General features: G+C 48.8%; 1 protein-coding gene across 8 annotated transcripts in view; it reads right to left on the reverse strand.

The window, feature by feature from the left end:
* HGD (homogentisate 1,2-dioxygenase) overlaps nucleotides 1–27,850 on the reverse strand; it is a 59,144-nt gene that overhangs the window by 17,400 nt on the left and 13,894 nt on the right. For 4 of the 8 annotated variants that reach the window (XM_039528838.1, XM_039528829.1, XM_039528821.1 and 1 more), the window contains exons 2-8: nucleotides 25,247–25,419; nucleotides 18,186–18,257; nucleotides 15,424–15,512; nucleotides 11,258–11,363; nucleotides 4,781–4,840; nucleotides 2,409–2,500; nucleotides 1,018–1,052 (exon numbers count right to left, since the gene is read on the reverse strand). In XM_039528838.1, the coding sequence (XP_039384772.1) occupies nucleotides 1,018–1,052; nucleotides 2,409–2,500; nucleotides 4,781–4,840; nucleotides 11,258–11,363; nucleotides 15,424–15,512; nucleotides 18,186–18,257; nucleotides 25,247–25,261 (469 nt within the window). In that variant the 5' untranslated portion in view covers nucleotides 25,262–25,419. Of the gene's footprint in view, nucleotides 1–1,017; nucleotides 1,053–2,408; nucleotides 2,501–4,780; nucleotides 4,841–11,257; nucleotides 11,364–15,423; nucleotides 15,513–18,185; nucleotides 18,258–25,246; nucleotides 25,587–27,850 lie in introns of all 8 variants that reach the window. The other 4 variants (XM_039528786.1, XM_039528797.1, XM_039528785.1 and 1 more) reach the window with 2 other exon arrangements.

Consider the following 27,850-nt stretch of genomic DNA (forward strand, 5'->3'; position numbering starts at 1 on the left):
AGGGGGACAGAGGTTACTGTTGCGCTATACCTCAAGGCAGTGGTTCGGGCGATTACTCAACACATTCTCTCACGTGAGGAGCCTCTCCCCCTCACCAAAGATGTAACCTGTGTCTCCAAGGGCTACAGGATCCTGCTTTCCCACGTGGTTGCCCCTTCACTTCTTTGATATTCAGCAGAGACCCAGTATGATTCACTTCCTACTCTACCAGAGCCGGGGCTTACGGTCTTTAGTTAACCTTTGCATTCATTCTCTTGAATGTACTGGCTCAGGAGGGCCCACACTGTAACGGGAAGGCCTGTAAATTCATGCAGTGTGTCCTCTCCCTTTCACCTCCTGCTGGGGAGAGAGCTGAAGAACTGCGGTTTGGTATTTTGGGGTTTTTGCTGATGAATGAGTTCATCACCAAGTCGTTTCTATTAATCAATCAATCAAAAAAAGATATAAACAAATATCAGGGTCACATGCATTTATTTTTGGTGAAATAAAGTATTTAAATATGCATGAATTTCAAGTGCCAATGCAACACTTATTGTTGCAAGTTTGGACACCCTAGTCTGGTGGAACTCAGGAGCACAGATCCGCTGTCAAAGATTCACTAGTCTTGGACTGAAGCAAATCTGTGAGCTGTCTATCAATCCCAGGGTTTATAGTTTCCAGAAAACCTCAAGGGCTTTTATGACATGCCTAATAGGATTCCCACAATAGCAGACAGATGCAGAGCACTAGGAACCAGACACTGACTAGCTAGCCAAGGAATCTAGGCCCTGTTGAAAAAACAAAGAGAGACTTGCAATCCTCGGCTGAGAGAGAGACGCTGAATGTGGCAGGCAATTCAACCATTACCAAACCATCCCAATTTTGGATGGTCCAGGAGTGATGTTGATCACTGACCACCAGTCCAAACCTTCCCAGAAAGAAGAACGAACCAGGGGTTGGGAGAAACAGAGAGGAGGGCTGATGGCAACAGAGATTAGCACTGATGGGGCGGAAACAGAAGTCACATCGGTAACTCACCAATCAGGAAGTCTCCATCTGAATTGTAAAAGCACCTAAAGAAAAAGGAGCACAGGCACACACATACTACAGGCTGTAACATGAGGGTCTCTTGGGCAGGTAGCGTGTCAGTGATGCCAATGGAGGCAACCTTGGAAGCCCCACTCACAGGGTTGGTGGAGACTCAGCACATAGAGGCATGCAGGAGGCAGGATGATCTAATGCACAAAGCACAGGACTAGGAACTCCCGAGGACTAGTCTTGCCTCTGCTAACGTCCTTCCTCTGTGACCTTGGCCAAATCACTTCCCCCCTCTGAGCCTCCATTTCCCCATCTGTAAAATGGAGATCATGATGCTGACCCACCTGACAGAATTCTTGTGAGAAACTGTTAATGTCTGTCAGGTGTGATATTAAGTATTATTGACCTCCAAGGGTGATCTTGGTCTGTGGGATAAGGATCTATGAACCAGGGGCGGCTCTAAGTAGCTTGCCGCAAGGCGCAGAGCGGCGCGCCCGCGCCTTCCGCGCGCGCTTCGCGTCGCCTCTTTCCTCCCTGTCGTTTGAGCCCGCCTGCCCGCATGCCGCGCGCAGGGGCCGGCGGCGGCCGGACCGGCGCGTCTGGCGCGGCCGGCGGGAGCTCGAGGAGCAGGCGGGAGGAGAAGGCCGACGTCGCCGCCGCGCAGGTGTCGGCGCTCCGGCCCCCCGGACTGCCGGCAGGGGCCCAGCGGCGCGAGGGAAGAGAAGCTCATGCCGCGCCGCCGACCGCCGCGCCCCGCGCGCTGCCGCGGCGCTGTGTCTAGAGCCGCCCCTGCTATGAACCCTTCATCATTCCCACCTCCCTGCTGATCAATGTGCGCCCCATCTCTTTGCATGATGTTTACCCAAGGGAGTTCATCACCATAGTATCTAAGTACTTTTGTTGTGTGCACATGAATTTAGGGGATATCTAGGCATTGTTATTTGCAAAACAGTTGCTATGTGGTCTGTGCTCTCAGCGAGCATTTGCAATGAATTACAGATGGTATCGGGATGGCTGCAAACTAACACTAAGGCTGTGTCTATACTACGAACCTTACAGCGGCACAGCTGAGCAGTACCACTACAGCTGTGCTGTTGTAAGGTCTCATGTGCAGTCACTCTTTGCTGGTGGGAGAGAGCTCTCCCGTCAGCATAGTTAAACCACCTCCAACGAGCGGCGGTAGCTATGTCAGCAGGAGAATGTCTCCCACCAACATTATGCTGTCCACACCAGCACTTTTGCTGGTGAAACTTATGTCGGTCAGGGGTGTATTTTTTCACACCTTTGAACAACAAAAGTTTTGCCAGCAGACATGCTAGTGTAGACAAAGCCTATCACTTGCAAACTAACAGCCCTGGAAAACCTTGACCTCAAATCTAATAGTCACTGACCTATTAATCATGGAGGTGTTACAGGTGAAGATGTGGATCGCAATCCCATTGCGTGACTTGGGCTCCCCAGCTCCACACAATGTGTGCAAACCCTAGGAGACAAACACACTGAGTTAGAAAGAGCAGCAGGTAGCTGGATGGAGACAAGATCCCTCCACCCCCTTAGATGGGGCTCGCCCCACTGGCTGGACTCCCTCCTTCCTCGCAGATCCCACCTCTGCTGGCTGGGGTCCCTGTGTCCATATGACTGTTGTTTGCTGTTGTTTAAAATGACCCTGATCTTTGGAGATCACTCAAAGCTGAATATGCGGCAGAGCAGCAGGCCACTGGCTAACAGTGCATGAAGCTTCTCTAAAGTCCAGTAAAAGGGAGGAGGGGGCTTTGAAAACTGTGGCAGAAGACACAGACCCAGCCCAGTAGTCACTGGTAGAGAGTGGGGAACACCCTCTCCCCGAGATGAGCTACCCCAGGTGTCTGTCCTCCAGAGCCGTAACTAGGTATTTTTGTGCCCGAGGCAAGAATATAAAATTGCGCCCTCCTCCAGGGCCAGCTCTTTGGCAGCAGGTCCCTCAGTCCCTCTCGGAGGGAAGGGCCTGTCGCTGAATTGCCGCCAAAGAATGAATGAAGTGGCGGCGGTAGAGCCTGTGATTTTGGGGACTCTAACTCGTGATTTTTGACTGCTTGGGCTGGTAATGTTGCTTCCAAGATGGTCTTTGGTTCCAGTCCAGTTCCAATCATAGGTTGAGAGAGGAGGGAGATGCTGGATATCGGCAGTGGCCACTAGGGATCAGCATGTGTCCTGAGAATGCTGGGAGTTCAGGTCTGCAGGGCAGGATCAGGGGTGGCAGGTTTGTAGAAATTTTGGTGGTGCCCAGAACCCACCCCTGCCCAAACTCTGCCCCCCCACCTCCCCAAGGCTCTGGGAGGGAGTTTGGGTGAGGGAGGGGGTCTGGGGTGCAGGCCCTAGGCTGGGGCAGGGGATTGGGGTGCAGGCTCTGGGAGGGAGTTTGGGGATAGAAGGGGGTGCAGGTTCTGGGAGGGAGTTTGGGTATGGGAGGGGTGCAGGGGTGAGGGCTGTGGGTTGTGGCTGCAGATGAAAGGTTTGGAGTGTGGGAGGGGCTCAGGGTGAGAGTAGGGGTGTCGGGGGTGAGGGCTCTGTCTGGGACTGCAGATGAGGTGTTTGGGGTGCTGGAGGGGCTCAGGGATTGGGTAGAGGGTTGAGGGTGCGGTGGGGGGGTGAAAGCTCCGGCTGAGGTGTGGGCTCTGGGGTGGGGCAGGGCTGGGGATGAGTTTGGGGTGCAGACAGGCTGCTCCGGGACAGGAGCCAGAGAGGAGGACTCCCCACAGCCCTTTCCCTGCCAGCAGCAGCAAGCTCTGGGGGAGGAGCCCCCCTTCCCCACCCCCCAGCAGCACACTCACCCCCACCACTGTCACTGCATGTGCTCCTAGGGCCCCTCTCAGGTCCAGGAATTTCCCTCACCTCCCCCATGGTGGGTGCCGGAGGGTCCTGCATGTGCCTCCTCCCCTGCTGTTGCCCCTGACTGTAGCCTCACTGCGGGTGAGGGATGGGGCTGCCTCCTGGCCCAGCTTGGGGCAGGAGCGGTGACTGCAGGTGGGGGGCCCCCTGTGCTGGTGGAGGGTCCCATTGTAAAATGAAAGGGTCTGAGGGGGAAGGGCAGGCTCAGAGTCAGTCTGCCCTGGGAGTGGAGATGGGGGCACTAGGACCCTGCGGCAGCATGGAGCTGCAGGGGAGAGACAGGGACTCTCTGCTCCCAGGCCAGGAAGGTGGTGGGGGAATCACCCAGGTTATAAACATCTCCGTGCCAGCGGCTTTTTTTGTCTTTTCTCCACCGCTTTGTGCGCCGGAGGCAAGTGCCTCACTCACCTCGCCCTTGTGACGGCACTGCTGCCCTCCTCACAGCGTTTGCTAGGGAGCTCCTAAGAGGAATGGGGCTGGGCTCAGCCGGAATCTATCTATCCCCTGTCTGTCCCCAGGGAGCAGCGAGTCTCTCACTCTGTAGTTCCAGAGTCAGGCCCAGCTTGGGAGGATAGGGAATTCTGGCTTTGAGTGGCCTGGCTGATTTCAGTTGGGGATCTATGGCTGCAAAAAGCCCTTCCAACTTTTCGGTACCAGAACGCTATAGGCGAGGTTTGGCTGCTCTGTTTATTGCCAGCGTACAATCTAGTAGTAAGAGCAGGACTCCTGGGTTCTATTCCTAGCTCTACCATTGACTCACTGTATGATCTCGGGCAAGTCAGTGGGCTCTCTGTGCCTCAGTTTCCCCTCTGCAAACTGCACAGTATTGCTATCTGCTCTGCTAAACTCTACAAAGAAGGGAAATGCCCCGGGAGGCTCCAGCTGCTTGACTTACGCTCACAAAGTCCAGTTTTTTTTCAGAGGCTCTCGGGATCTCAAAAGGCTTCCATCTCAGCTAGAATCAAGCAAACACAAAGTAAGGAAGGAAATGCCAGCCATTACAATATGAACAATGCCAGCTAAAAAGAACAGAGAGCCCTCCGTGCCGTCACCCTGCCCTCTGCTGGGTATTTTGGGGGGTTTCTTCTTTACAGAGGATTTAAAAAATATTTTGCAAACCCGTTTTCTGACCTGGGGGCTGCCAAGCTTGAAATTTCTATTTAAAAACTGTCCTTCCCTGTGTTATTAACACCACCTGACATGCAAAGAATTTCAGAGTAACTGACTCGTCACCACTGATGCTGTTTGTTTCATTTTGTGCTCTGCTCAGCATGCGACCATTCACTTGTTGCATGACCCTGGGCTACTCAGGTCTGTTCTCTGTGCCTCAGTTTCCCCACCTGTCAGACAGGAGGGCTGCGGGCTCAGATAACTGCTGTTGGTAAGGCACTTGGAGTTGCTCACATAAAAGGTGCTCGAGAAGCAGGCCAGCTCCAGGCACCAGCGGAGGAAGCACGTGCCTGGGGAGGCACATGCTAAGGAGCAGCATTCCGTCCATTCTTGGGGCAGCACAGTCTGAGCGGCTTTTTTTTTTTTGCTTCAGCAGTTTGGGTGGCTTTTTTTTTTTCGCTTGGGGCAGCAAAAATGATAGAGCCGGCCCTGTCAAGAAGTATATATTACTTGGAATGGCAGTCAGTTTCGCTCTCTGGTTCTCAAGCTCCTAACACTGCGGAGACAGGTTTCAATTAAATAAAACCCCTACAACAATTGGGCCCCAACTGTGATCTCAGTGACACTGAAGGTATGTCTACACTTGAGGGGAGAAGTGTGATTCCCAGCCTGCACAGATGTTCCTGAGCTAACTCTGCTCGAGCTAGCACAGTAAAAATAGCGGTGTAGTTGGGGTATCCCAGGTGGTGGCTTGGGGTAGCCATCCCACTACATGCCCGCTGAGTCTCCTGGGCATGTACTCCAAGTTTACTCCAGTGTAAGTGTCTGGGTTTTAATGGCGTTATTCCTGATTAACACTGGTGGATCTGAGGTCAGTCAGGCTCTCTGCTGACAGTCCTTTTTAACTCATGTAACATTTTGTAACATTTAAAAAAACCAAAATCTAAATTTTGAGCCTAAATGACTTGTCAGTCTCCTTGAAGATTAACCTTAGGAGGAAAAGAAAGTGGTGGTGTGCTGGGCCACACCAGATGCACCTCTGAGTGAGGCAGTGCAGGAGTTCATCACTTATTAATCAGCTGCACACCAGGCTTGGCACTGCTAGTGGCAGATAATTGCTCTGTTCTCTGAAGCCATCTGCTTACAAAGAAGTCCTGCGGTTCAAGCCCTGGCATGGGCAGCTGGGTCAGGGCAGCCAAGCAGAGTCTCTTACTGAACACAGGGAAGTAAGCGTTGTTTGTCTTTGTACTACAGGAGATCAATTTTTTTTAAAAGGTAATAACATGGATCAAGAAAGTATAAATGAAAAAGACTTGAGTGAAATACTTATGAATTGCCTTTCACTTGTACTAAATAAGTCTGATACCTTTTTAAGTGTCGGGGGGGCAGTTTAAAGAAAGTGTGGATGGACTGATATCTAGGGGAGAAAGCAGCGCCGGCGCAAGGATGTTTTGTGCCCTAGGCGAAATTTCCATCTTGCGCCCTCCCCCGTCCCCGAGCCCTGTGGCGGCTCCCTACCCGCCCCCGCCCTGAAGCGCCCCCCACCCCCACAGCAGCTCCCTGCCCCCCTCTGCCCTGAGGCGCCCCCCACCACGACAGCTCCCGCCCAGCCTAGGGAGCCGTGCGGCCGCTCCCCGCCCCAGCCCACCCCGGCTCCCCCTCCGCCCTCAGCACGCGGTCGCTGCTTCACTTCTCCTGCCTCCCCGGCGTGCGGCGCCCATCAGCTTAGGCGCCGCAAGCCTGGGAGGCGGGAGAAGTGAAGCAGCCACGGCGTGCTCGGGGAGGAGACGGGGCAGGGGTGAGCTGGGGCGGGGAGTTCCCCTGCGTGCCACCCCCCCACACTTGCTGCAGGCGGCCCTCCCCGCACTCCCCTGCCCCAGTTCCCTCCGCCTAAATGCCGGCGGCGTCTGGGGCAGCCAAAGATCCGTCCATTGCAGTCACCACTGAAGAAAATGCCGCCCCCCAAATCCTAGCATCCTAGGCGACTGCCTAGGTCACCTAATAGGTTGCACTGGCCCTGGGAGAAAAGATGGTCTAGTGGTTAAAACACAGAGTTCAAAGTTAGAACGTCCAGGTTCACAGGCTGTCTATGGCCTGGCTACACTAAGGGCGGGGGTCGAACTAAGGTACGCAAGTTCAGTTACGCGAATAGTGTAGCTGAACTCAAACTACCTTAGTTCGAACTACTCACCCGTCCAGACGCCGCGTGATCGAAGTCCGCGGCTCCCCCGTTGACTCCGCCACCGCCGTTCGCAGTGGTGGAGTTCCGGAGTCGACGAGAGCGCGTTCGGAGTTTGATATATCACATCTAGATGAGACGCGATATATCGAACTCCAAGAAGTCGAACGCTACCCGCCGACCCGGGCAGGTAGTGTAGACGTAGCTTATGTGACCTTAAGCAACTCACTACCTTTCTCTGTGCCTTTGTTCCCCCATCCGTGAAATGAGGATGATAATTGTCTGCTTTACAGAAGGGGTGGGGCTTATCTCATTAATACTTTGAGATCTGGGGACAGAAGGGGTTGGAGAAGAGCAGAGGGTTATTTATTATTAATAATAGTCATAACAACAATGGATATGATACACAAGCAGTGGCGGAGTGAGCTGACAGACCAAACTGGCAAGGGATCAACACATGATGCCACAGCGGACTGAGAGGGCTGGGAGCTATGAATGATACAATAGGCCAGGCCACTGAGTACAATGCTCTTCCTTGGGAGCATCTGGATGAACCTTCAGCATGTTTGTTGCCATGCAGCAGTGTACCAAGGGGCTCTGTACACAAAGAGACTTTGGGCTGCTCAAAAAAGGGGGCCTCTGAGGGAGGAGATCTTTAGATGTCAGACCAGATGTGGCCCTCATGATGTATTCCTGTGACCAGCATGAAACAATCAGGTTATGGACACTCTAAGCTTTCATTTTTTTAAAATAAAAAAGCGGCTAAGCCTCATTGCTGCAGCAATAACCTCCTAAATGTGAACCAAGTGTAAATACAAAGTGATGACATGTCTGCCTGAGTCTGCAGACAGCCTGGAGCAATGGCTCAGAGGTGTGACCTTCCCTGTTCATCTCATTGGGAGTGACAATTCTAAAGGGCAATGATGATACTTCAGTGTCAAAAGTGACAACTTCAGTGTCCACTGCTGATCAATTTAAGCCCTTGATGGCTGGGAACTGACAGTCACTGCAGGCAAGGGATCGCAGATGGAAGAACAGAGAAGAGACACAAAACAAAAAAGAGGGGAGAAAGAGAGATGGGAAAGGAAAGGAACAAAGGGCAGAAATAAAGGTAGCTTAAAGGATTGCAGATTTTCTCATTGAGTGATATTGAATGTGACAAATTACTGAGTAAATAATAATGTTTAGCTCCGACCTAAAAGGCTGTATTCTCCCCTTGATATCGGTGCAAACCTCCACTGAAATTAGTGGGAGGTCCACCATGGAACGAGGGGAGTAGAACGTCCTGAAATTATAGCCCAGCCTATGGACCATAATGAAACATAGAATTCAGCTCCCTCCTCCAAAGGAGTTTGACACCTTGCGCTAGATGTTAGGCTACTGCCTGGCTTTGAGTTGTATTCAAACAACTGGATGATTCTTTGTTATGTTTGAGTTTTATTGTGTTGGGCCCTGATCCAAAGCCCAGGAAAGTCAAGGGAAAGCCTTCCATTTACTTCAGTGGACTTTGGATCAGGTCCTTAGATGACTCACTGTGGGCTCCTTATAAATGAATAAATAGATAAAAGATTCCACAGAAAACTGAAGTGAACTGTGCAAGACACCAGCCCTGGGGCCAAACCTAAGATCAGTTGTGCTGGCAGGCTGTGAGCACCCAGACAAACAACACCCTGGCCTTGTGGTGTCTATGACCAATAGGCTCTGGCAACTAACTCACTGATCATAACTATATTCCCAGCTCAGCTATCGGAGCTTGAGAAAGCAAAGGAACGGTGGCACCTATTGGCTCCCAGTACCCAAAGGCCCTTGGTACAGTTAGCCGGAGTGCCACCAGAGCTGCCTGGGTACTAGAGTGATGGGTACTATAGAAAACACCATAGTGATAGCGAGACATTCTCCTTGTCAGAGAAACTGAATCTCCTCTCTTATTCTCCTAAGATGTCAGTTGAAAAATGGCTCCCCACTCTGAGCTCTAGGAAATTATCTTCCTACATTTGATTACGGTGGCTTTAAACTGTGAGAGAGGGGATGGCAGGTTTGTCACTCTTCCTTCAGGCAACCAATGTAATGTAAATAAATAGCTCCAGATAATTCCAGGATGGATTCTTTAGCGATACCTATATTAATAAATAATCATCATCTTAAGTTCTGTTTGTGAAAAGGGATCAGGGATGGATGAGGCTATAATAGAAACCATCAAAACTTCAGTTACGAAGGAGCGTCAGACAAAGACGCACAAACATGATCCTGTCACAGTGACTGGAAAACATATTCCAGCACAACTGGGAGAATATTGAGATAAATAGTGGGGCCACTGGCTGGCTGGAAATTAGCTAATGATGATGCATCGAGGATAAAACCCGAGAGAAGCTAGAGCCAATGAATACAAGAACACAGAGAGGGAAGGATGGCAGGAGGAACGAGGCAGATTAGCAAAACCAAATGCTGTGTGCCTGATGGGGAGAGGAAATCATGATTAAAGATGATGGCAAGGAGGACAAATGCAATTGCTCTGCATGACTCTCTAGAACAAAACCTGATTTCCGAGGAGGGCTGAGGAGAAACACATGGGAAGGGAGTAACATCTCCAAAAACAAGCAGAGTGAATGTGTTGTGGGGACGATCTGCTCCTTTGCCTGCTGGGTGGGACTCAGATGACCTTTTGACTGGGAAAACGGAGAAACAGTACCGGGTTTACAATGGCGCCAGGCCCACCAGCCTGGCCCGCTCCACTTGTGCTGCGCCCTGAGCGGCTGGCTCCTCTCCACCCCCTGGCCCTTCCCCCCCGCACTGCTAGTTCCTCTCAGCCGGCCGGCTGGCTGAGGGCTCCTCTCTGCCCCCATCACTGGCAGGCTGCTGACGGCCTGAAGAGCCCTCAGTCTCTCCTGCTCCGGGCTGCTGACCGTCCCCTTTGGGCTCCCCTGGGGTGGGGCCTGCCTCTCCCTACCGCTCTGCAGAAGTGGCAGGCTGGGGAAGTTGGTGGCTGCCCTCCCCTACCCACTCCTGCAACCAGGCAGGCAAGGCTGGATTGGACCCCTGGAGATGGAGCCACTTCCGACCTTCAGCTATCCTGCCCCTAGCACTGTGCTGGGAGTGGGGATCCCTGCTGTGTGCTAGCTCAGCAGGGCCAGTGAGTGCGGTTGTGATGGGGGAGTCTGTGGGGAGGCGCTGGGCATAACAGGTCTGGAGGATGCCAGTCATAGAGAATCGGGGGGTGCTGGGTGGGGGCGCTGTGTGGCACAGCATAGGCCTATCCCTGAGGGTGAAGGGACATGCTGGCAGCACAGGGCCTGGTGGACCACTGTGCATCTGGCAACTGCTGGTTTGTAAACAGTGCTCTTGGATGGGGCTGGGCTGTTCCTGCCATGCACCGCTGCCTCTGGCCGCCCCCTCACTCCAGGGACCAACCTCCCTGTGCCATGCTCCATCGCCCCCATGGGGGCCCACAAATATGTTTGGTGCCGGGCCCACAAAAGGTGAATCTTGCCCTACTGAGAAGGTGCAGCAGCAGAGATGGCAAACATGGGACCGTGGCTTTGGGGAAGCCTTGAGCACTGCCCAAATTTGGTGACTACAAGGGCTGTGCTGATTACCAGCCAAGAGACCAAGGGCAGCACCCAATTTGCTAACATGTATGTGAGGAAGCACGCTCTAGTAGTTGAAACAAAGGGCTGGGAGTCAGGATTCTTGGGTTCTAGTCACAAGGACTTACTGTGTGACTGACTGGTCAAGTCACTCAACTACTCGGTGCCTTAGCTTCCCTATCTCTAAAATGGGGATATGAATATTTACTCTCCTGCCTGGGGTGTTGGGATGATTGAGTACTGTTTGTAGAGCGCATGGAGATCTTTGGATGGAAGAGACTAAGGAAGAGCAGTTATCTGTTGTTATAGTATTGTCAGAACCAAAATGTGTCTTTGGGATTTTAATAACACACATTTGTCTTTATTTCAGTGCCAGATTCATGCTAACAAACATTTTAAAAGTGCAGTTCCCATTGTGCTTTAGGCATGGTGGGGCTGCCATTGAACACAATCATAGAGTTTCCATATACTGATGTTCCCTCTCTTCAGATCTGGTTACCTGGTTGGGTTCAGCCTCCGCTTCATCCCAGTTGTGTGTCAGGTGGCCTTGAGCCATGGGTTTAAAGGGCTTGTGACAGACAGAGGGTAGAATTCTATACAGCCAGCTACAGAGAAAGAAAACACCAGTGAGACCAAGCCCAGACTCTCCAAATAGCGGTTTCTGTGCTCTTGACAGCACCTATGAAATTTTCAATGAGATCAAGTGGACCTCTTGTATGTCAATTCTCCAATCAATCCTCACAGTTATATAGATCCCAAAGTACTTTATGGGCCATAATTACACAGACATATGAATATGGATAACCTTATCTCTCATGGAAATACAGCCACATCTGGGGTTGAATTCAGTGGCTAACAGCACACAGCAACACTACACAACGGTTGAGAGCTGGCAGCGAAGAACATAGTATTTAACTAAAGGTGTCTCTTCACTGCCCAGTTAACGGGGATGACTGGCACCAGGGTTAGCCTACCCTGGATGTGAGAAGCCACCCTGCAAAGCCCTACCCCTGTTACTGTGTCCTCATTGTTTCTCCTCTTGCTTGTGTGTGTCTGGGGGCATAGCACATGGTTCTGTGTACTGAGATGCTCTGGGACTGTTTCCTAGTCCATTTTGTCAATTGCAAGAAAACTTGTCTATACCTCCTGGGGAACTGTGGGAAGGCATTGGAGGACTATCAACACTTGAGTACTTTAGCCTGTGTCCTGGGTTGTAGCCAGAGTGAAAGCAAAGTATGGGTTCTAATCCTCCCTAGTTGGGTCAGCTAGCCTGGTTTTGTAGTACCTAAAAACGCAAGTCAGAGAGTTTCTGCGTGGATGGGAAGGAGGTTGGCCTATAACTCAGGTAAGAGACCAGGTTGACTGTGCAGTGAAGACATATCCTAAAACTACAGGGGAGTTATAGGCAGGCAGAAGGTAATTGCTAGAGTTTGCATTTGGCAGGTTACTGGAAGTAACATCGTACTCCTGCAAACAGTGCCATGGGATGGTTAGTGAGCACAGGTAGTCAGGGCCTAGGTTTCATGAAAGTTGACACCCTCTAGCACCACACTGGGTTACCTATCACTAAGGCTGTGATTTAGTCATGGAGGTCACGGAAGTCATAGGAACTGCAGGGTCCCCTGCTGCCGCTGGTGGCAGGCGGACCACCTGCAGCTCCCGGCCACCGTGGGCAGTAGGAGAGACCCCCACCACTAACTGTCCCCGCAGGTGGCAGGGGGGACCCCCACCGCTCCTGGCTGCCTCTGGCAATGGAGTGATCTGTGCAGCTCCCACCGCTGCGGGCGGCAGGGGGGACCTCCCAATGTTCCCCGCCACTGCGGGCGGCAGGGGGAACCCCCAGAACTCCCAGACAGTGCAGGTGGTGGGGGGACCCCCACAGCTCTCTGCCTCTGCTCCCAGCTGCTGCGGGCGGCAGTGGGGACCTCTGCTGCTCCTCGCCGCCCCGGGGGCCCCCGCAACTATCCGCCTCCGTGGGCAGCAGAAGGGACCCCCAGAACTCCCAGCCTCCATGGCAGCAGGGGGAACCCCTGGAGTTCAGAGCCCCCACCCGAGGGGGACTCTGGAGCTTCCAGCCCACCTGCAGCCACCCAGGCTCCTCATTTTATCATGGATGTTTTTAGTAAAAGTCAGGGACAGGTCATGGCTTCCGTGAATTTTCATTCTCGTGACCTGTCCGTAACTTTTACTAAAAATATCTGTGACAAAATCTTAGCCTTACCATCACTTACTCTTTCATCAACAGCGGTTCCCAAATCCATGTGGGTTTTCTCCAGAGATCTCGATCCAAGCACTAGCCAGACATGTCCCTGTCTAGTTTATGAAATCTAATGAGATCCCAGCCCAAAGCTGCAGACTTTGATGAACAGGATGTAACTGAATGACTTGATTTACTTTCCCTTGCAGCAGAAACAACTTGTGCTCCAAAAACTGTCTGTTTGGGTCACTGGCCTCGGGCAATGCATTATTCACCAGTGTGTGGAGCAGAAACAGCCACGCCTCACGTGGAATGCAGCACATCTGTAACCCACACACTCCTGGGGGTGGTGTTCTGTCCCATCTAGTGGCACTGAGACCACTTAGGGCATGGCTACACTGGAAACTTCAAAGCGCTGTCGCCTCCATGAGCCTGTTTACAATAGCGCTTTAAAGCGCTCAGACTTGCTGTGCTCAGGGGGGTGATTTTTCACTCCCCTGAGCCAGCAAGTTAGAGCGCTATAAAATGTAAGTGAAGACAAGCCCTTAGAGAGAGAGTTAAATGAATCTGCTCTACAGCCTTAGCTAAGCACCAGCTGGCTTTTAGCTCATGCAGTAGAGGCTCATGCGCTAAGCTCCAGAGATTCCAGGTTCACTCCTGCCTGCCAACGACTGGGGTCTCTCGGTGTTACATATCCACAACAGCCAAAGCAGGGCAGGTGCAATATGCTCTGCGATTCAGCTCAGCCCAGCATTCCTTGCCTCCCTGGTGAACATATTTAACTAGTGCTGCCACTTCCCCGTTAGAAACACAGTCTTGTCTGGGTAGCAATGAAAGGGTTAACACACACACCTGCTCCCCTGAGGAAACTGGGCTTTAGAGGGTAAATGCAGCATGGGAATTTCAGTGCAAGCCTGTTTGATCAAACTCCAGGAAACCAAAGTGTGATTCTGTCTCCTGAGATTATTTTGCCTTGTAATTTCTCTCTTCAAGCACAGCCCCTTTCAAGCTGGCCATCCTGAAAAACCACCTGGCCTGCTCTGGACTGTGCTCTGGGGTCGGGAGCTCAGAGCACGCCCCTTCAGCTAGAGAGGGGCTCAAGAGCCACATCTGAGTTTGCATTTTGAACACTGCAGAGGGAGTCAGGCCAGGGCTTTGAGTTCCACCCTAGCCCCGCTTTCTGCCACAGGCCTCCCTTCCTATGTAGCCCTGACATAACCCAAGGCCCTGAACCTTTGGATAAATGAATGGATCTGCACTCTACTTCCTTTCTGTCCACTATGCCAGTTCCTGAGCCTCTCTTCCTCTCTACACCTGGTGCCTGAGCTAGCACGCACACAGAAAATGGGCTAAGCCAGGAGATGGGCTTTGAACCAGGCAGGTGGCCAGATAATCAGGAAGGCAACAAACAGGGATGCCACAACCTCTCTGCATTGTTAAGGTTGCTCACTGCAGTTTGGAGAGGGTGGGGGAGGAGCTCTTCCTTGGGAGATGGAAAATTTCCATCAAGGACATTTCCATGCAGATACAATGAGTCATCCCCTTTCCCACGCACCCTGAGAGATGGCACCAGCCTGGAGAGCAGAGCACTGGTAGGCAGCTCAGATGATGCATCTGCCTTTCATTTGATCAACCAGTGGAAGGGACAGAAAGCCTCTGCAGGAGCAGTGACATGATAAACCAATCTCTTGCAATCAGGCAATGGCCTGAACTTCAGGACTTTTTCTTCAAAACAGCAACTCACTGTTTCCAGCATCTGATGAGAATTCTTTGTGGTCAGTTGCATGCTGGTGCCAGTTTGACAGCCCACAGACCAACGCCTCTACTTAGCTACAGATCAAATACAGCCCAGTGGTGGCAGTGGGAGCTTCCCCCACACCAGCCACTGCCAGTGGGCCTCAACCCTGACCCACAGGGACATTCTCTAGGATGAGAGGAAAGTTCAAGTCCCATAGCCCATCTTCTAACACTGCCAAGAAGGGGCCAATAAGGGCCAATTCCGAGGGTATGTTTTTGTGATGGCCACTAGCAACTAGGCTGAGACCCTCACCTTGTTCCCCAGAGCACGGAGATCCTCCTCTCAGAGAAACTATCCCTCCCTCTTCACCTACAGATCCCATTCCATGAGACCTTCTTCTTCCTCACCAGCTCATCCTCATCACCCTCACCTGAGACCTTTTGTCCCTTTCCCCTGATCCTACTGAAACCTTCCCTCTTTCCTTCACTATTTGATCTGCACCCCACCCCACTCCCAGCATGGCCTTCCCATCCCCCACAAAAGATCTACCCCCTACTTCACTCCACTGAGATTTTTCCTCTCCCTTCCAAACAGTTCCCCCCTCCCAGCATGCAGCAGAGTTGTTTACAAGCTCAGGAAATACTGAGTATGTACAGTCAGATCTCACCACCAGCCTTGCTGCCTGCACGCAGCAATATATCATGTCTGTCCCAGGGCAGTGTCACGGTACCTTCTCTTATTGGTGGACCTGGGGCAGGTGAAGGCAGAGCCCGAGAGCTGTTCTGCATACAGACCATATGGGCAGACCTGAGGATTATTCTAAACCAAAAGAGAAAATGATGGAAACCGATTAAAGACAATTGCACAAATATTAGCATTAGTCTCATCACCACAAAGAAAATTCCCAATTCCTCTAGGTGGTCTGGAGCATAGTCCACTCACTCAGAACGGTATGGACCTTGTCAATGGCCTCATCCTCTGCTCATTGATAACAGGATTAACCAGTGATGATATTTGCATGGTGCCTCCATCTCTCATGAGGTTAGAGATACAATGGGTATCAGCCAGCCCCTGAGATCAATTTCCTTATACACTGGAACTTACACAGCGCTCTAAGGAATCAAAGAAGAGGCTAAGTTCTACAACAACCACTAAGGAGCAACCGTTATGGGGGAATTATCAATAAAGCAACCAAAACATCAACTGGTTATCAAGCACACTGTTTTATCATCAAGATGTTTGGAGGGGCTGATCCGGATCTTGGTAAGAAAGTTGCATTGTCTGCAGAGTGCTGGTAAAGGCCCCTGGCTCATAGCCCTACAGGAGCTGCCACAAATGTATGTAAGTATGCAATCACTGCACAGAGAATGGATACACTTCCCTCCATCACTGCCATGGTTCCCCTAACTATACTACCCCTCACCTAGGGAAAAGATGCCTACAGTGGGCATTAAAAATGGGACAGTGCCTCTGGATGCTAATGAGGTTAGCTCCCCCTGGTGGCCTTTGTGGAATTCTTTGCATTTGTGCAGGGTTTCAGAACCATCCGCTCAGTGATTCAGCTGGGTGCAAACTCCCCCACTTCGCTCTGCCTTTCCCTTGGTTCTGGCTGCTGTGGAGTGGAACAATTGCTATGAGTTTATTGGTGAAATATTTGTTCTTCAAGGAAAGGGGCTAAAGGTTTTCATTTAATTAGGCTGGCATCTCTTTGTTGTGAACTCAGTGCGAAACTAAGGCACCCAGATAAATGCCCTAGTGGAACACACAAATAGTCCATCTCATTTGGTATCTCCAGCTACCTGTTGTAACAGATCAGGCCTATAGTCAATCTGCAGTTAGCCTGGTATCCTGCCACCCTGCTGTACCAAAACAGACCAGTGGGCCATGCAGTCTCCCATTCTGCCCTAACAGCATCCAGTGCCAGGTGTGTGAGAGTAAAATGTAAAGCCTTCATAATGCACCTCGTTCTTCAATCCTTAAACCTCACCTTGTGAGTATGGTATGCTCTGAAGTGGGGGGATCAATAGCCCCCATAGTTTTTATCTTAGCTTGCATCACTGCAGATGCCTGCCTTATAAATACTGCAGAGGGGACCTTTGGGACCTGGTATTTTTTCCTCATTCTCAAATCTTGTATTAACTGTTTTGACACTGTGTATTGTCAGGGGCAACCAAACTTTGCCCAACTGAGGGTGCTGCATAGGCAACCAGGAGTCTGAGGGATGCATCTAATGTGCATAAACTGGTGTAGGTTGCAGTTGCCCTCATTTTGAATAGAGCAGCCCTTGGAGATTACAGGTCCCAGCATGCAATGAGCCTGCCAAGCATCAGGATGGAGCACCTAGAGTTATGTAGGCTGCATTGTGGAGGTAGGTGGGCCTCTAGACTGCATTTAACCCATCTGTGACTTGTGTTTAACTGTCTACAGTATACACTCCCGGCAAAAAAACAATGGTATTAGAAGTCCTCAGAAGTCAGGAAATGCCAGAGTTGAGGTTCTCTATACAATCGTAACTCTTTCCTCCTATGCGTACAGTTTATGCTCCAGGGCCTAATTCTGCACATCTTTGCACCTTGTGCATTTACACCTTTACAGAGTGCAGAGCAGGGTGTAAAATGCTGCCATCCTGCAGTGGGTGGGTTTTATGCCCACCCTGCCCAAGTACAACCACTTTCACAACATGCAAGGTGGTGGAGAATCAGGCTTAGTGAATTTACTTTGGCGTAAATGAAACCAGATCTGGGCCCAGAGTCTTTATTTCCCTGATGACTTGCTCTTATTTCTAGAAGTTGGATAGTGAGAGAAAGTGAGGCCTGTGGGCCTTTATTTAAAAAACAAGGAAAAGTACTTTTTTTTTAAAAAACTAATATATTTGGAAATAAATTATTCTATTTTATTCACTTTTAACATTTTTGTAATGAGCCTGTCAGCTCATGACTAGCTAACTATTCCCTGCCCCAATCCCTAGAAAGGAGAAACTGCCCTATCATGGACTCATCGCTCAGTCTAATCAAAATCAGTTTTGACTGGAACACGTCTCCTCTGTAGGGCTATTTCTCTCCCAGATTTCAAGCTTCTATCCCAATCCACATCAGACCTAGAGCTGAGAGAAAAAAGTCACAGGAATTTTTCTTTTTTATAATGAGGAAAATGTTAATCCCCCTCCCCCCCTTCCTTCTCAAACACAGTTTAACTATTTTTATTCCAACTTCCTCCTCCAAAAATCACTCTGGGACAGAGACCAGGCCTGGAAATTTCAGCCCCAAAGGTGAAAAATTTGGAAAGTTATGAATGACGAAAATAGGAAATTTGACTGGAAACCCTTAACTATAACTTATACTAATGCACAGTTCTAATGCTGCAAAAAGGAGGCTCCTTAACATTTCTGTAGTGGCAGGCTTGAGATTCATGGTAGCATCTTGAGACTCAAAATAGCAGAGGAACAGGTGCTCACGCTACTCCTTGCTATTAAAAAAAAAATAAAATCAGTACCTGTCCTTCTGGTAAGGCTCCAGGACAGCGTGGATCTTCAGAGACACATTCATTACCAAATCCTGGCATGTACTATGAAATAACAACACAAACATACACTCATACATTAGTGTTTAAAAATAAACAGATATGCTTTTTCCAAATTCTTTGGGTACAGTTTGACTTTGCCAAGTGATCTATTTCGGTTTGGTTATTTCAGAGGACTGACTTTGCAATATGTGAACAGGGGTTTATCTATCTTCATTAACCAACGATAATATTGGCAGTGATAGCCAGGGTTCCTTTTCAATCTAATCTGTCTGCACGTGTGAATGCACCCAGCACCCTATCATATCGGCACTTTTTAGATATGCAAGATAACAGTATGCCTGGGTTCAGGAATAATAATACCCTTGAGTAGCCCCTTTCACACAACAACATCAAAGCACTTCACTAACATTATGGAGTGCTAGCACCGGAGTTAATGTTGAGACAAGGTTACTCTGCAAGAGGTGATTTTTCTAAGTGCTGTAACATCTGTTTGCATACCAGTACTGTCTTCTAAACTGATGTGACTTACTGGGCTCCAGGACATGGTTAGTAATGCAAATCTGAAGTCATTTGGGTAATGGGAGGTCTGACATACAGTGCCCCCTGTAAAAGGACCTGTCAGTAATCTTGTGTGTGCACATACACCTGGAGCTCAAACTAGGTCACTGATATGCACCAAACTGCTACTGTCTGACTGGGTTTGAGCTCAGTTAATGTCCAGCACCTGCTGACATGTTAGACAAGCAATATTTTAAAAGTTTTATCTAGTTTCCTAAGCTGATGTGCACATGGGGGATCCACACTAGAGAAAGTGAGCTGCACATCCTCCTAGGCCTGCTCTGCCTGCATGGGCTCCAGAGCAGGGGGTAGAATTCTCAGCCTGGCTTCTCCTCAGGCATATAGCTCCTGCCTGTTGCAAGGGCAGCAGGGAAGAGAGCTGGGCTCCTCACAGTCCCTCCTCCTACTCTGCCCCCCCAAACCTAACACTGGGCTAACCCCCGTTTCAAACCATGATAAACTGCACTGGTGCAAGTCACCATTCACACCAGAGCAGAACGTGTACTTTAGGCTTTGACTAGAATAGCAGGTGAATGATTGACAGGCACATGGGATGGGTTTAATTGGCAAGCTGCAAGTTTATTAACTATACCTTGGGGAGGGGGAGCTACTTTGCCCACCCCAGCCCTCACGTACCAGGCATTTAATTGGCTCAGGTGTGGATTACAGAACTTTGGTCACAAACCAAACAATTCAGTTCAGCTGTGCAACCTCTTTCCCCTGCCCCACGTAAAGGGGGTCGGATTGACAGTGGCCACAAGGCTGGGTCGGGGGAAACTCAGTCTGCAAAGACTTCAGCCTCCTTCCCCACTGTGAGCACAAGGTCCATCTGCACAATCCTGGGTCTCATTTACCTCTGGGAACTGGCCCTTTTAGTTTTTACTGCCACTGGATACCAGTTACTGGGAGCATCAGCAATTAGCAACAGCCCCCACCTGGCTACACTGTTTTGGACACTCTCACTCCCTGTTGTCAAGTCACACTACCTCCCCCACTAAAGGTGGTAAGGGAGTATTTGCACCAATACAGATACATCAGTGCAGCTACAACAGTGGCTGAACACCCACTGTAGACAAGGCCTCAGGTTTCTTGATATTGGGTGAAGCAGCTGATGTTTGGGGTTGGAAGGATTAAAAATGTCTCAAACAATCCTCTCAACTGCATCCTATGACACTTAAAGCATCTGGCTTGCACAGTATGTGTGTGTGTGTTTTTTCTCCGGAGATTTATTTGTAACATTTCTAGGCTCCCAAGTGGAAAACCATTCAAAAGGCAGTAAATGCTGTGTCCTACCACTGTGTAGTTAGCAAATGATAATGCAAACCACAGAAAAATTCACAGGGGATGGATGTGGAAATACTCAATACTTAAGAGTAGGGGTTGGATGGGCTTATCAGTGGATTCAACTAGCTGTCACAATAATCTCAAAGTGCACTGAAACTGGCAGAGATATCAATCCTTGTGATAGGATCACAGAACTCATGATATTTAATTATTTTAAAAAGCTGCTCATGATCTTGGGATAATCAAGATAAACCTCAGGAAATGTTACCATTTATCAAAATTGCCACCTTCCACCATTGTCAGAAGGCAGGAAGGGACCCTGAGGGAAGCAAATGAATATGAGGGGACATCTCTGTGGAATGGTAGAGGGGGCACCCTGCCAGAGCTACTGCAGTGTAGGGGGCAGGAATATGGCATAGGGAAGGGGCCATGGAGGTCCCCACGGTATTATGTGCAGGGAGCCACGGATCACCTTAATCCAACCCTGCTGGCTCTAGAGGAGCAAACAGTTGGGAACCAATGGTTTAGAGGTGGAAAGTTCCCTGTTGTTCCTCCTGCAAATGACTAAATCACTGGGACTCTGGTCTCCATGTGTTTCTGCAAGAAGTACTGCAAGATGCATATTGATATGCAAAACAGCAGGTCACCAGAGGCAGTCCTGGCAAATGTATTGTAATGGAGCTTTTTTTTTTTTTCCCTTTCTCTTTTTCCCCAAACAGAACTGCAGCAAGATCTGATGAGACTGCAGCAGTTCTAGAATTAAACCAGCCCTGCTCACTGCATTCACCTTTACCAAAGATGCAAACATGGTGAGGTAAGCATGTGTGTGGTGGGGCGGGGGGAATGCACCTTATTTTCCAAGGCCAGGGCAGGCTGGGCCAGATGCAACATGTCATCTCCACAGTGAGGGGAGGGTTAATGCAAAAAGCCTCTGCATATGGAAAAGACACCATGTGATCATGTGCAGAATATTATATGTGCCTGTGAAATGTTCTGAACTAAAACTGATGGAGGGTGGAATAGTTTGTGGGTCTCAGAGACATGATTAGCTTGTGTGTCTGCTAATCTAGCTAGAGAAATCCGCAGATGCATAATGTCCACAGTGCAGCAACATATGGGAAAAGAGATGAGCTCATGGTTCAGCTCTCTGCTGTGTGAAATTGTTATTACAAGAGACTCCATCAGCTCCCTCAAATCTAAAGAGCTTTATACCCTCTCAGCTGACCCAATCTATCAGCTGGACAGAATCCCAGCTGCATCCAAATTAGGATCCCCTAAAAAAAACCAAAAAACTATTCATTCCTGTTTGCTGTGAAATGAACCATCAAAAGCAGCTCATGACTGAATCTGCTCTGGGTCCACAATCTGCTGCACTGCATCTAACACAGCCGAGCGCATGAGACTGACTTGAGAGCACTGGGATGCTGACAGATTTCTGACAGACTGAGCCACTGTGTTCCCCTCATACTTCACACAGTCAGTGGGTAGCTGCGGAGGCATTAGTCATCCCCTGTCAATACACAGAGCCCAGAGATTCAGGGGTGGGGGTTGCAGGTTTTAAGGGATTGAGTCAAATCAGGGAGGAGTTGATGTTTAGAGACCTGTCATACAAGCACTGTCAGAGCCCTGCTCAAGCTTCCCCATCACAGCTGCAGTGTACTGGCAGGAGTGAAGGAAGCTGCTGCTGTGGCATTGTTTGTCAAATGAGTTTTCCAGACGCTACAGAAAAAAAGAATAAATCACAGGTAACTGCACTGAGGGCCTCCAAAAGAAAACTGCTTCTTATTGGCGTGGCTGTAGCTGTGGGCAGGGAGACATTGTCCTGCCATTAATTTAGTACTGACTTGCTTTCAAGGACTTGTATTTTATTTAGTTGTACTTTGCCTTTTGCTATAGCAAATTCCAAAAGACTCACCTCAGCTTGCTCCCTTACAGATCAATCTATAACTCTGCAGCATTTTCCTCTGGCTACACACAGATGAATGTGTAACCCCAGAGTCCTTTAAACTAAGACAGTTATTTGAATGTTACTTTAGAGCACATTTCTCCAACTGGCAAAAAATAATAAAAACATGTTGAAGAGGGTTGGGTGCAGATGGCTCTGGCGATACGAGCTCTATCACTGGTTTGAATCCAATCCATGCCAATAGTGACAACAATCATTGTCACCGTGGGACTGTAGTTTGGTGCATGTTTAATTAGTTTGGTGGATCTAAGTCCAAGTCCTAGTGGATGGGTGGCCCCGTTACAAAGCACTATCACAACTGGCACCAACTGGACTGCGTGTTGATAGTCTCACCAGAGCGGCCAAGGACTGAAAGGGCCATGGAGACCGAACTCCCCTCTCACCACCAAAGGTATAGTCACATCACAAATTAAGGTATAACTGCACTGTGCGTAGGCACACCCACACTCTCTTTAATCTAGCTAGCACAGGTAACTGTAGTAGTGAAGATGTGGGGACATGGGCTAGACACCCCAGTACAAACCCACCAGGAACCCTGGGTACTTACTTGGGTTGCTAGCTTGTTCCAGTGTCCATTCCACCATGTCTTTACTATTGTTACATGTGTTAGCTAGATTAAAGCTCCTGTGAGTAAGCATACGCATACTACAATCACACATTCATTTGCTGTGGACACACACCCTAAAAATCAGTGTCAGGGCACCATGTGGGAAACTTGCCCTGCCACTGCCCAGGCTGTATCAGCTCTGTGGGTAAACAGAGGGATTCACTCTCCAGGGCTGTTAGTCCAGCACCTTTCACCAACTCTGAATTCAGGTAAGAGTTTAGACAGATAACGTGGCAATGAACTGTAGTGGATTCCCCGGCTTGAACTTTTCTGATCCAGTCTGAACAGACTGATCTGGGAGAGTGGAGCCCCCAGCTTCAGTGGGACTCTATATAGGGGTAAAGATCTGTCTCCATATATCCAGTTACAGGACTGGGACCCCCCATGTTGGTAATTTCTTCAGGGATAGAAAAGCTGGTAAGGTTAAAACAACCCTAAAATCTGTTTGAAATCTTCCCTTCACCAAGTTCTTATATGTGAGACAAGACAAGATAATTATGACAAGTTACCTCCCCTGGGATGCACTCCTTGTCTGTTTTCATCATGCTTACCACTACTTCTAACCATCCCAGTGGGTTGTGTGGGTGGGTTGGTGAGGGGAGAGCTCAGGGGAATGGGGGAGAAGGTTTTTCTGTGAAAAGTTTGCAAGGTTTCTAGTGTATGTGTGTTTCTCTCATAATTCTGCAGCACTCTGTGTAAATGTGATCTTAAGAATACATCTGATTACACTTCGTCTTTGTTTTGACATTTTTCAGTAAAATGGGGGAGATAAAAACCAGTGCAACACAAAAAATGAAACAACATCCATGGATTTAAATGACTGGGATGCGAAGTGGAGCTCTCTCTTTGGGAGCCAGGCACCGACCTATAAACGATAACCTTTTGCTGGAGAGATTAGACAGCAGGCCTGGAAAAATGCTTTTGAAGTCTGAATACATAGACTGGAATATAATTAATGCCCCTCTTCAAGCACTGTGAATAATACATTTTTCAACTACTGTTGGGTGATACTGAAAAATAATTTATTCATTCAGACACAAAAACATTACATTGTGCATCAGTTAAGATTAGTCTACACGTAACACCTAATGCAAAACCACAAAAGCAAGGAAATGAACAGGTAAGGCATATAACAGGACATAGACTCTACTCCTCCACCCAGAGATACACATTTCACTAGAGCACAGCCTTCATACACCACAGTCAATGCACTATAACCTTAACTCTGCCACTGTTTGATGCTGGACTTCCAGCTCTCCCCTTACTCAAAATTTCCCCCTGCTCATGTGGGCAGAGTTAAGGTTGTGGTGGTTCAGTCTGTAATGAAAAATGTCTGTGCTATTAGCGAAGTACATATCTCTAGGTGGAAGAGTAGATGGTAGGTACTGTTAGATGATTTAACTTTTGTGTACGTGTAGATCACCCTTAACAGACACATACTGTGATATTTTGAAGTAAGGATTTCCAAGTTTTTGAAAGATTAATTTTTCTCCTGAAAGGACGAGGATCTTTGACACAGCAACACCTCCTTCTGTGAAGAACCGGATCTTTATGAAGGGGTTAGCTGGCTCAGGAACGTCATTCTTAAACTGTCTGGGCACTTACTTGGAAATCCTGTTCTTCAGGATAAAAGCCACTATTGTCTCAGAGGTCTGTATCTCCAAACAGCCTGATTATCTCTCCCAAAGTTTGCAGTCACTAATTTGTTACAGTCCCCCTGTGAGCTAAGTCATTCTCCCCATTTTACGTATAAGAGCACTGAGAAGTGAAAGCAACAAAGAATCCTGTGGCACCTTATAGACTAACAGACGTTTTGCAGCATGAGCTTTCGTGGGTGAATACCCACTTCTTCGGATGCAAGTGCTTTGTTGCTTTTACAGATCCAGACTAACACGGCTACCCCTCTGATACTTGAGAAGTGAAGTGATTTGCCGAAGATAACCTAGAAAGTCAGTAGTAAAGCCAGGTTTAGAATCTAGGCGTCCTAACATTCCCCTGCTCTAACTACTTTTCTATGATATAAAGCTTTGGGGTTAGTTTAAGAGGCTTGCAACAGCAGGGCAGATGTTGCAAGACAAATGTTATTGGCTGGTTGGGGAACACCCCCAGGCAGCCAGATCAGCAGGAGGAGGTGTGCTGGGGGAGGGGGATGACAAAAGTCCACATGGAAAGACTCCCAAACTGGGACAATCTGCTTAAGTGAGATTTACAACATCCCAAATTAAACAAAACAAAATCCTTCATCCAAGAAAGGGAGACTGTATAACCTGCTTTGAAATGAATTTTTAAATCTAAATGAGACTTGGTATCTCTGTCAAGAGAACCGTCCCTAACTCACACATGGACTTCAGGTTTAAACAATAGACAACTTCCCTGCTACATCTCCCTAATTGTCCAAACCACCGCAGTTACTGCGCTCCTCCCCACACATTAGGCATCTCATTGCAGGCATGTTCTAGCAGTTCCCTTTCTCCACTCTTTTGGGCTTTAAAGAGCTACGGAACTGCTTACAAGAAAGTGGAGGTGCGGGAGGAAAAAGAGATGGGATATTTCTCTCTTTCTCTCTCTCTTACACACACATACACTCTCTCTCTCTCTGGTGTCAGTATCACTTACCTTCAACTCTGCCATTTTCCTCACTTTGCTTTCTCACTTTGGCAAATACAAAACCAAATGAGATATTTGGCCAAAATGGTCTGTTGTGGTCTCCTAAAAACAAACTCTTCTTGCTGATTTTCTTGTTGGAGCCGCTGCAGGGACAAAGCCAGGCTGATTGCAAACTGTCTGCCCTGCAAGTGAGAAAGTCCAAAAGAGTTTTCCAGCTGTTTACTCAGCTCAGTCTGGGTTTAATCAAACACAGGCCTTTCTTTGAACCAATCCAGGGATTGATCTGAGGAAGATAAAAAGAGTAGAGGGGAAAGGACTCTGTTCCACCAGTTTTCCTTTTTCTTATTAGCTGTTAAAGAGAGAAAAGGGTACACTTTAAGATCAATATGGCATTTCAGGAACAAGAAAAAGCCCTTTCTGAAATTGATTTATAAGAATATTTTCTTAATAATGCCTCTAGCAATTTCCATCCATGTGTCTCACAATGTGTGGGATTTAAAAGGCATCACTTCCCCAGCTCTGGTGTGAAAGGTGGTAGTTGTTTATCAGTGCACAGTAATGCTACACAGCAGCCTAGGGACAGAAGTGAAGAAGGATTCTATACCCTACTCACTAGTGCTGGTCAGAACTTTCTGAATGTTGACAAATTGTTTTTAAATAATTGGTAAACTTTTCAACAGAATGTTAATTAAATGTTCCCTGCTTTTCAACCAGTTATAGAAGCTCACTGAAATTATGTGAATGTTTGATTTTGAATTTTTTTAAAGGGGGGGGGCATTTAAAAAAAATTCAACATTTTCTCCTTTTACTTTTTTGATCAGCTCTAGCCTGAGTACTGGAGGAGGCATTTTGGGAGGCAGAACGTATTTGCACTAGTTGGAATTTGGGCAAAGACTCTCGAGTTACCTGCACTCCCATGGAAAGTGCTTTGGAATCCTTTATTCCCACTAGTGACAGAGGATGTGGAGAAAGCTAGTGTACTCAATGCTTTTTTTGCCTCTGTCTTCACAGACAAGGTCAGCTCCCAGACAGCTGCACTCTGCAGCACGGTATGGGGAGGAGGTGACCAGCTCTCTGTGGAGAAAGAAGTAGTTCGGGACTATTTAGAAAAGCTGGACGAGCACAAGTCCATGGGGCCGGATGCGCTGCATCCGAGGGTGCTAAAGGAGTTGGCCAATGAGATTGCAGAGCCATTGGCCATTATTTTTGAAAAATCATGGCGATCAGGGAAGGTCCCGGATGACTGGAAAAAGGCTAATGTAGTGCCCATCTTTAAAAAAGAGAAGAAGGAAGATCCAGGGAACTACAGGCCAGTCAGTCTCACCTCAGTCCCTGGAAAAATCATGGAACAGGTCCTCAAGGAATCTATTCTGAACCACTTAAAGGAGGGGAAAGTGATCAGGAACAGTCAGCATGGATTCACCAAGGGCAAGTCATGCCTGACTAATCTAATTGCCTTCTATGATGAGATAACCGGCTCTGTGGATGAGGGGAAAGCAGTGGATGTGCTATTTCTGGACTTTAGCAAAGCTTTTGATACAGTCTCCCACAGTATTCTTGCCAGCAAGTTAAAGAAGTATGGGCTGGATGAATGGACGGTAAGGTGGATAGAAAACTGGCTAGATGGTCGGGCTCAACGGGTAGTGATCAATGGTTCCATGTCTAGTTGGCAGCCGGTATCAAGTGGGGTGCCCCAAGGGTCAGTGCTGGGGCCGGTTTTATTCAATATCTTCATTAACGATCTGGAGGATGGTGTGGACTGCAACCTTAGCAAGTCTGCAGATGACACTAAACTGGGAGGAGTGGTTGATACGCTGGAGGGTAGGGATAGGATACAGAGGGACCTAGACAAATTAGAGGATTGGGCCAAAAGAAATCTGATGAGGTTCAACAAGGACAAGTGCAGAGTCCTGCACTTAGGACGGAAGAATCCCATGCACTGCTACAGACTAGGGACCGAATGGCTGGGCAGCAGTTCTGCGGAAAGGGACCTGGGGGTTACGGTGGACGAAAAGCTGAATATGAGTCAACATTGTGCCCTTGTTGCCAAGAAGGCTAATGGCATTTTGGGTTGTATAAGTAGGGGCATTTCCAGCAGATCGAGGGAAGTGATCATTCCCCTCTATTCAGCACTGGTGAGGCCTCATCTGGAGTACTGTGTCCAGTTTTGGGCCCCACACTACAAGAAGGATGTGGATAAATTGGAGAGAGTCCAGCAGAGGGCAACAAAAATGATTAGGGGGCTGGAACACATGACTTATGAGGAGAGGCTGAGGGAACTGGGATTGTTTAGCCTGCAGAAGAGAAGAATGAGGGGGGATTTGATAGCTGCTTTCAACTACCTGAAAGGGGGTTCCAAAGAGGATGGATCTAGACTGTTCTCAGTGGTAGAAGATGACAGAACAAGGAGTAATGGTCTCAAGTTGCAGAGGGGGAGGTTTAGGTTGGATATTAGGAAAAACTTTTTCACTAGTAGGATGGTGAAGAACTGGAATGGGTTACCTAGGGAGGTGGTGGAATCTCCTTCCTTAGAGGTTTTTAAGGTCAGGCTTGACAAAGCCCTGGCTGGGATGATTTAGTTGGGTTTGGTCCTGCTTTGAGCAGGGGGTTGGA

Source organism: Mauremys reevesii, linkage group 1 (assembly GCF_016161935.1).
Source record: "Mauremys reevesii isolate NIE-2019 linkage group 1, ASM1616193v1, whole genome shotgun sequence".
Taxonomy (NCBI): domain Eukaryota; kingdom Metazoa; phylum Chordata; order Testudines; family Geoemydidae; genus Mauremys; species Mauremys reevesii.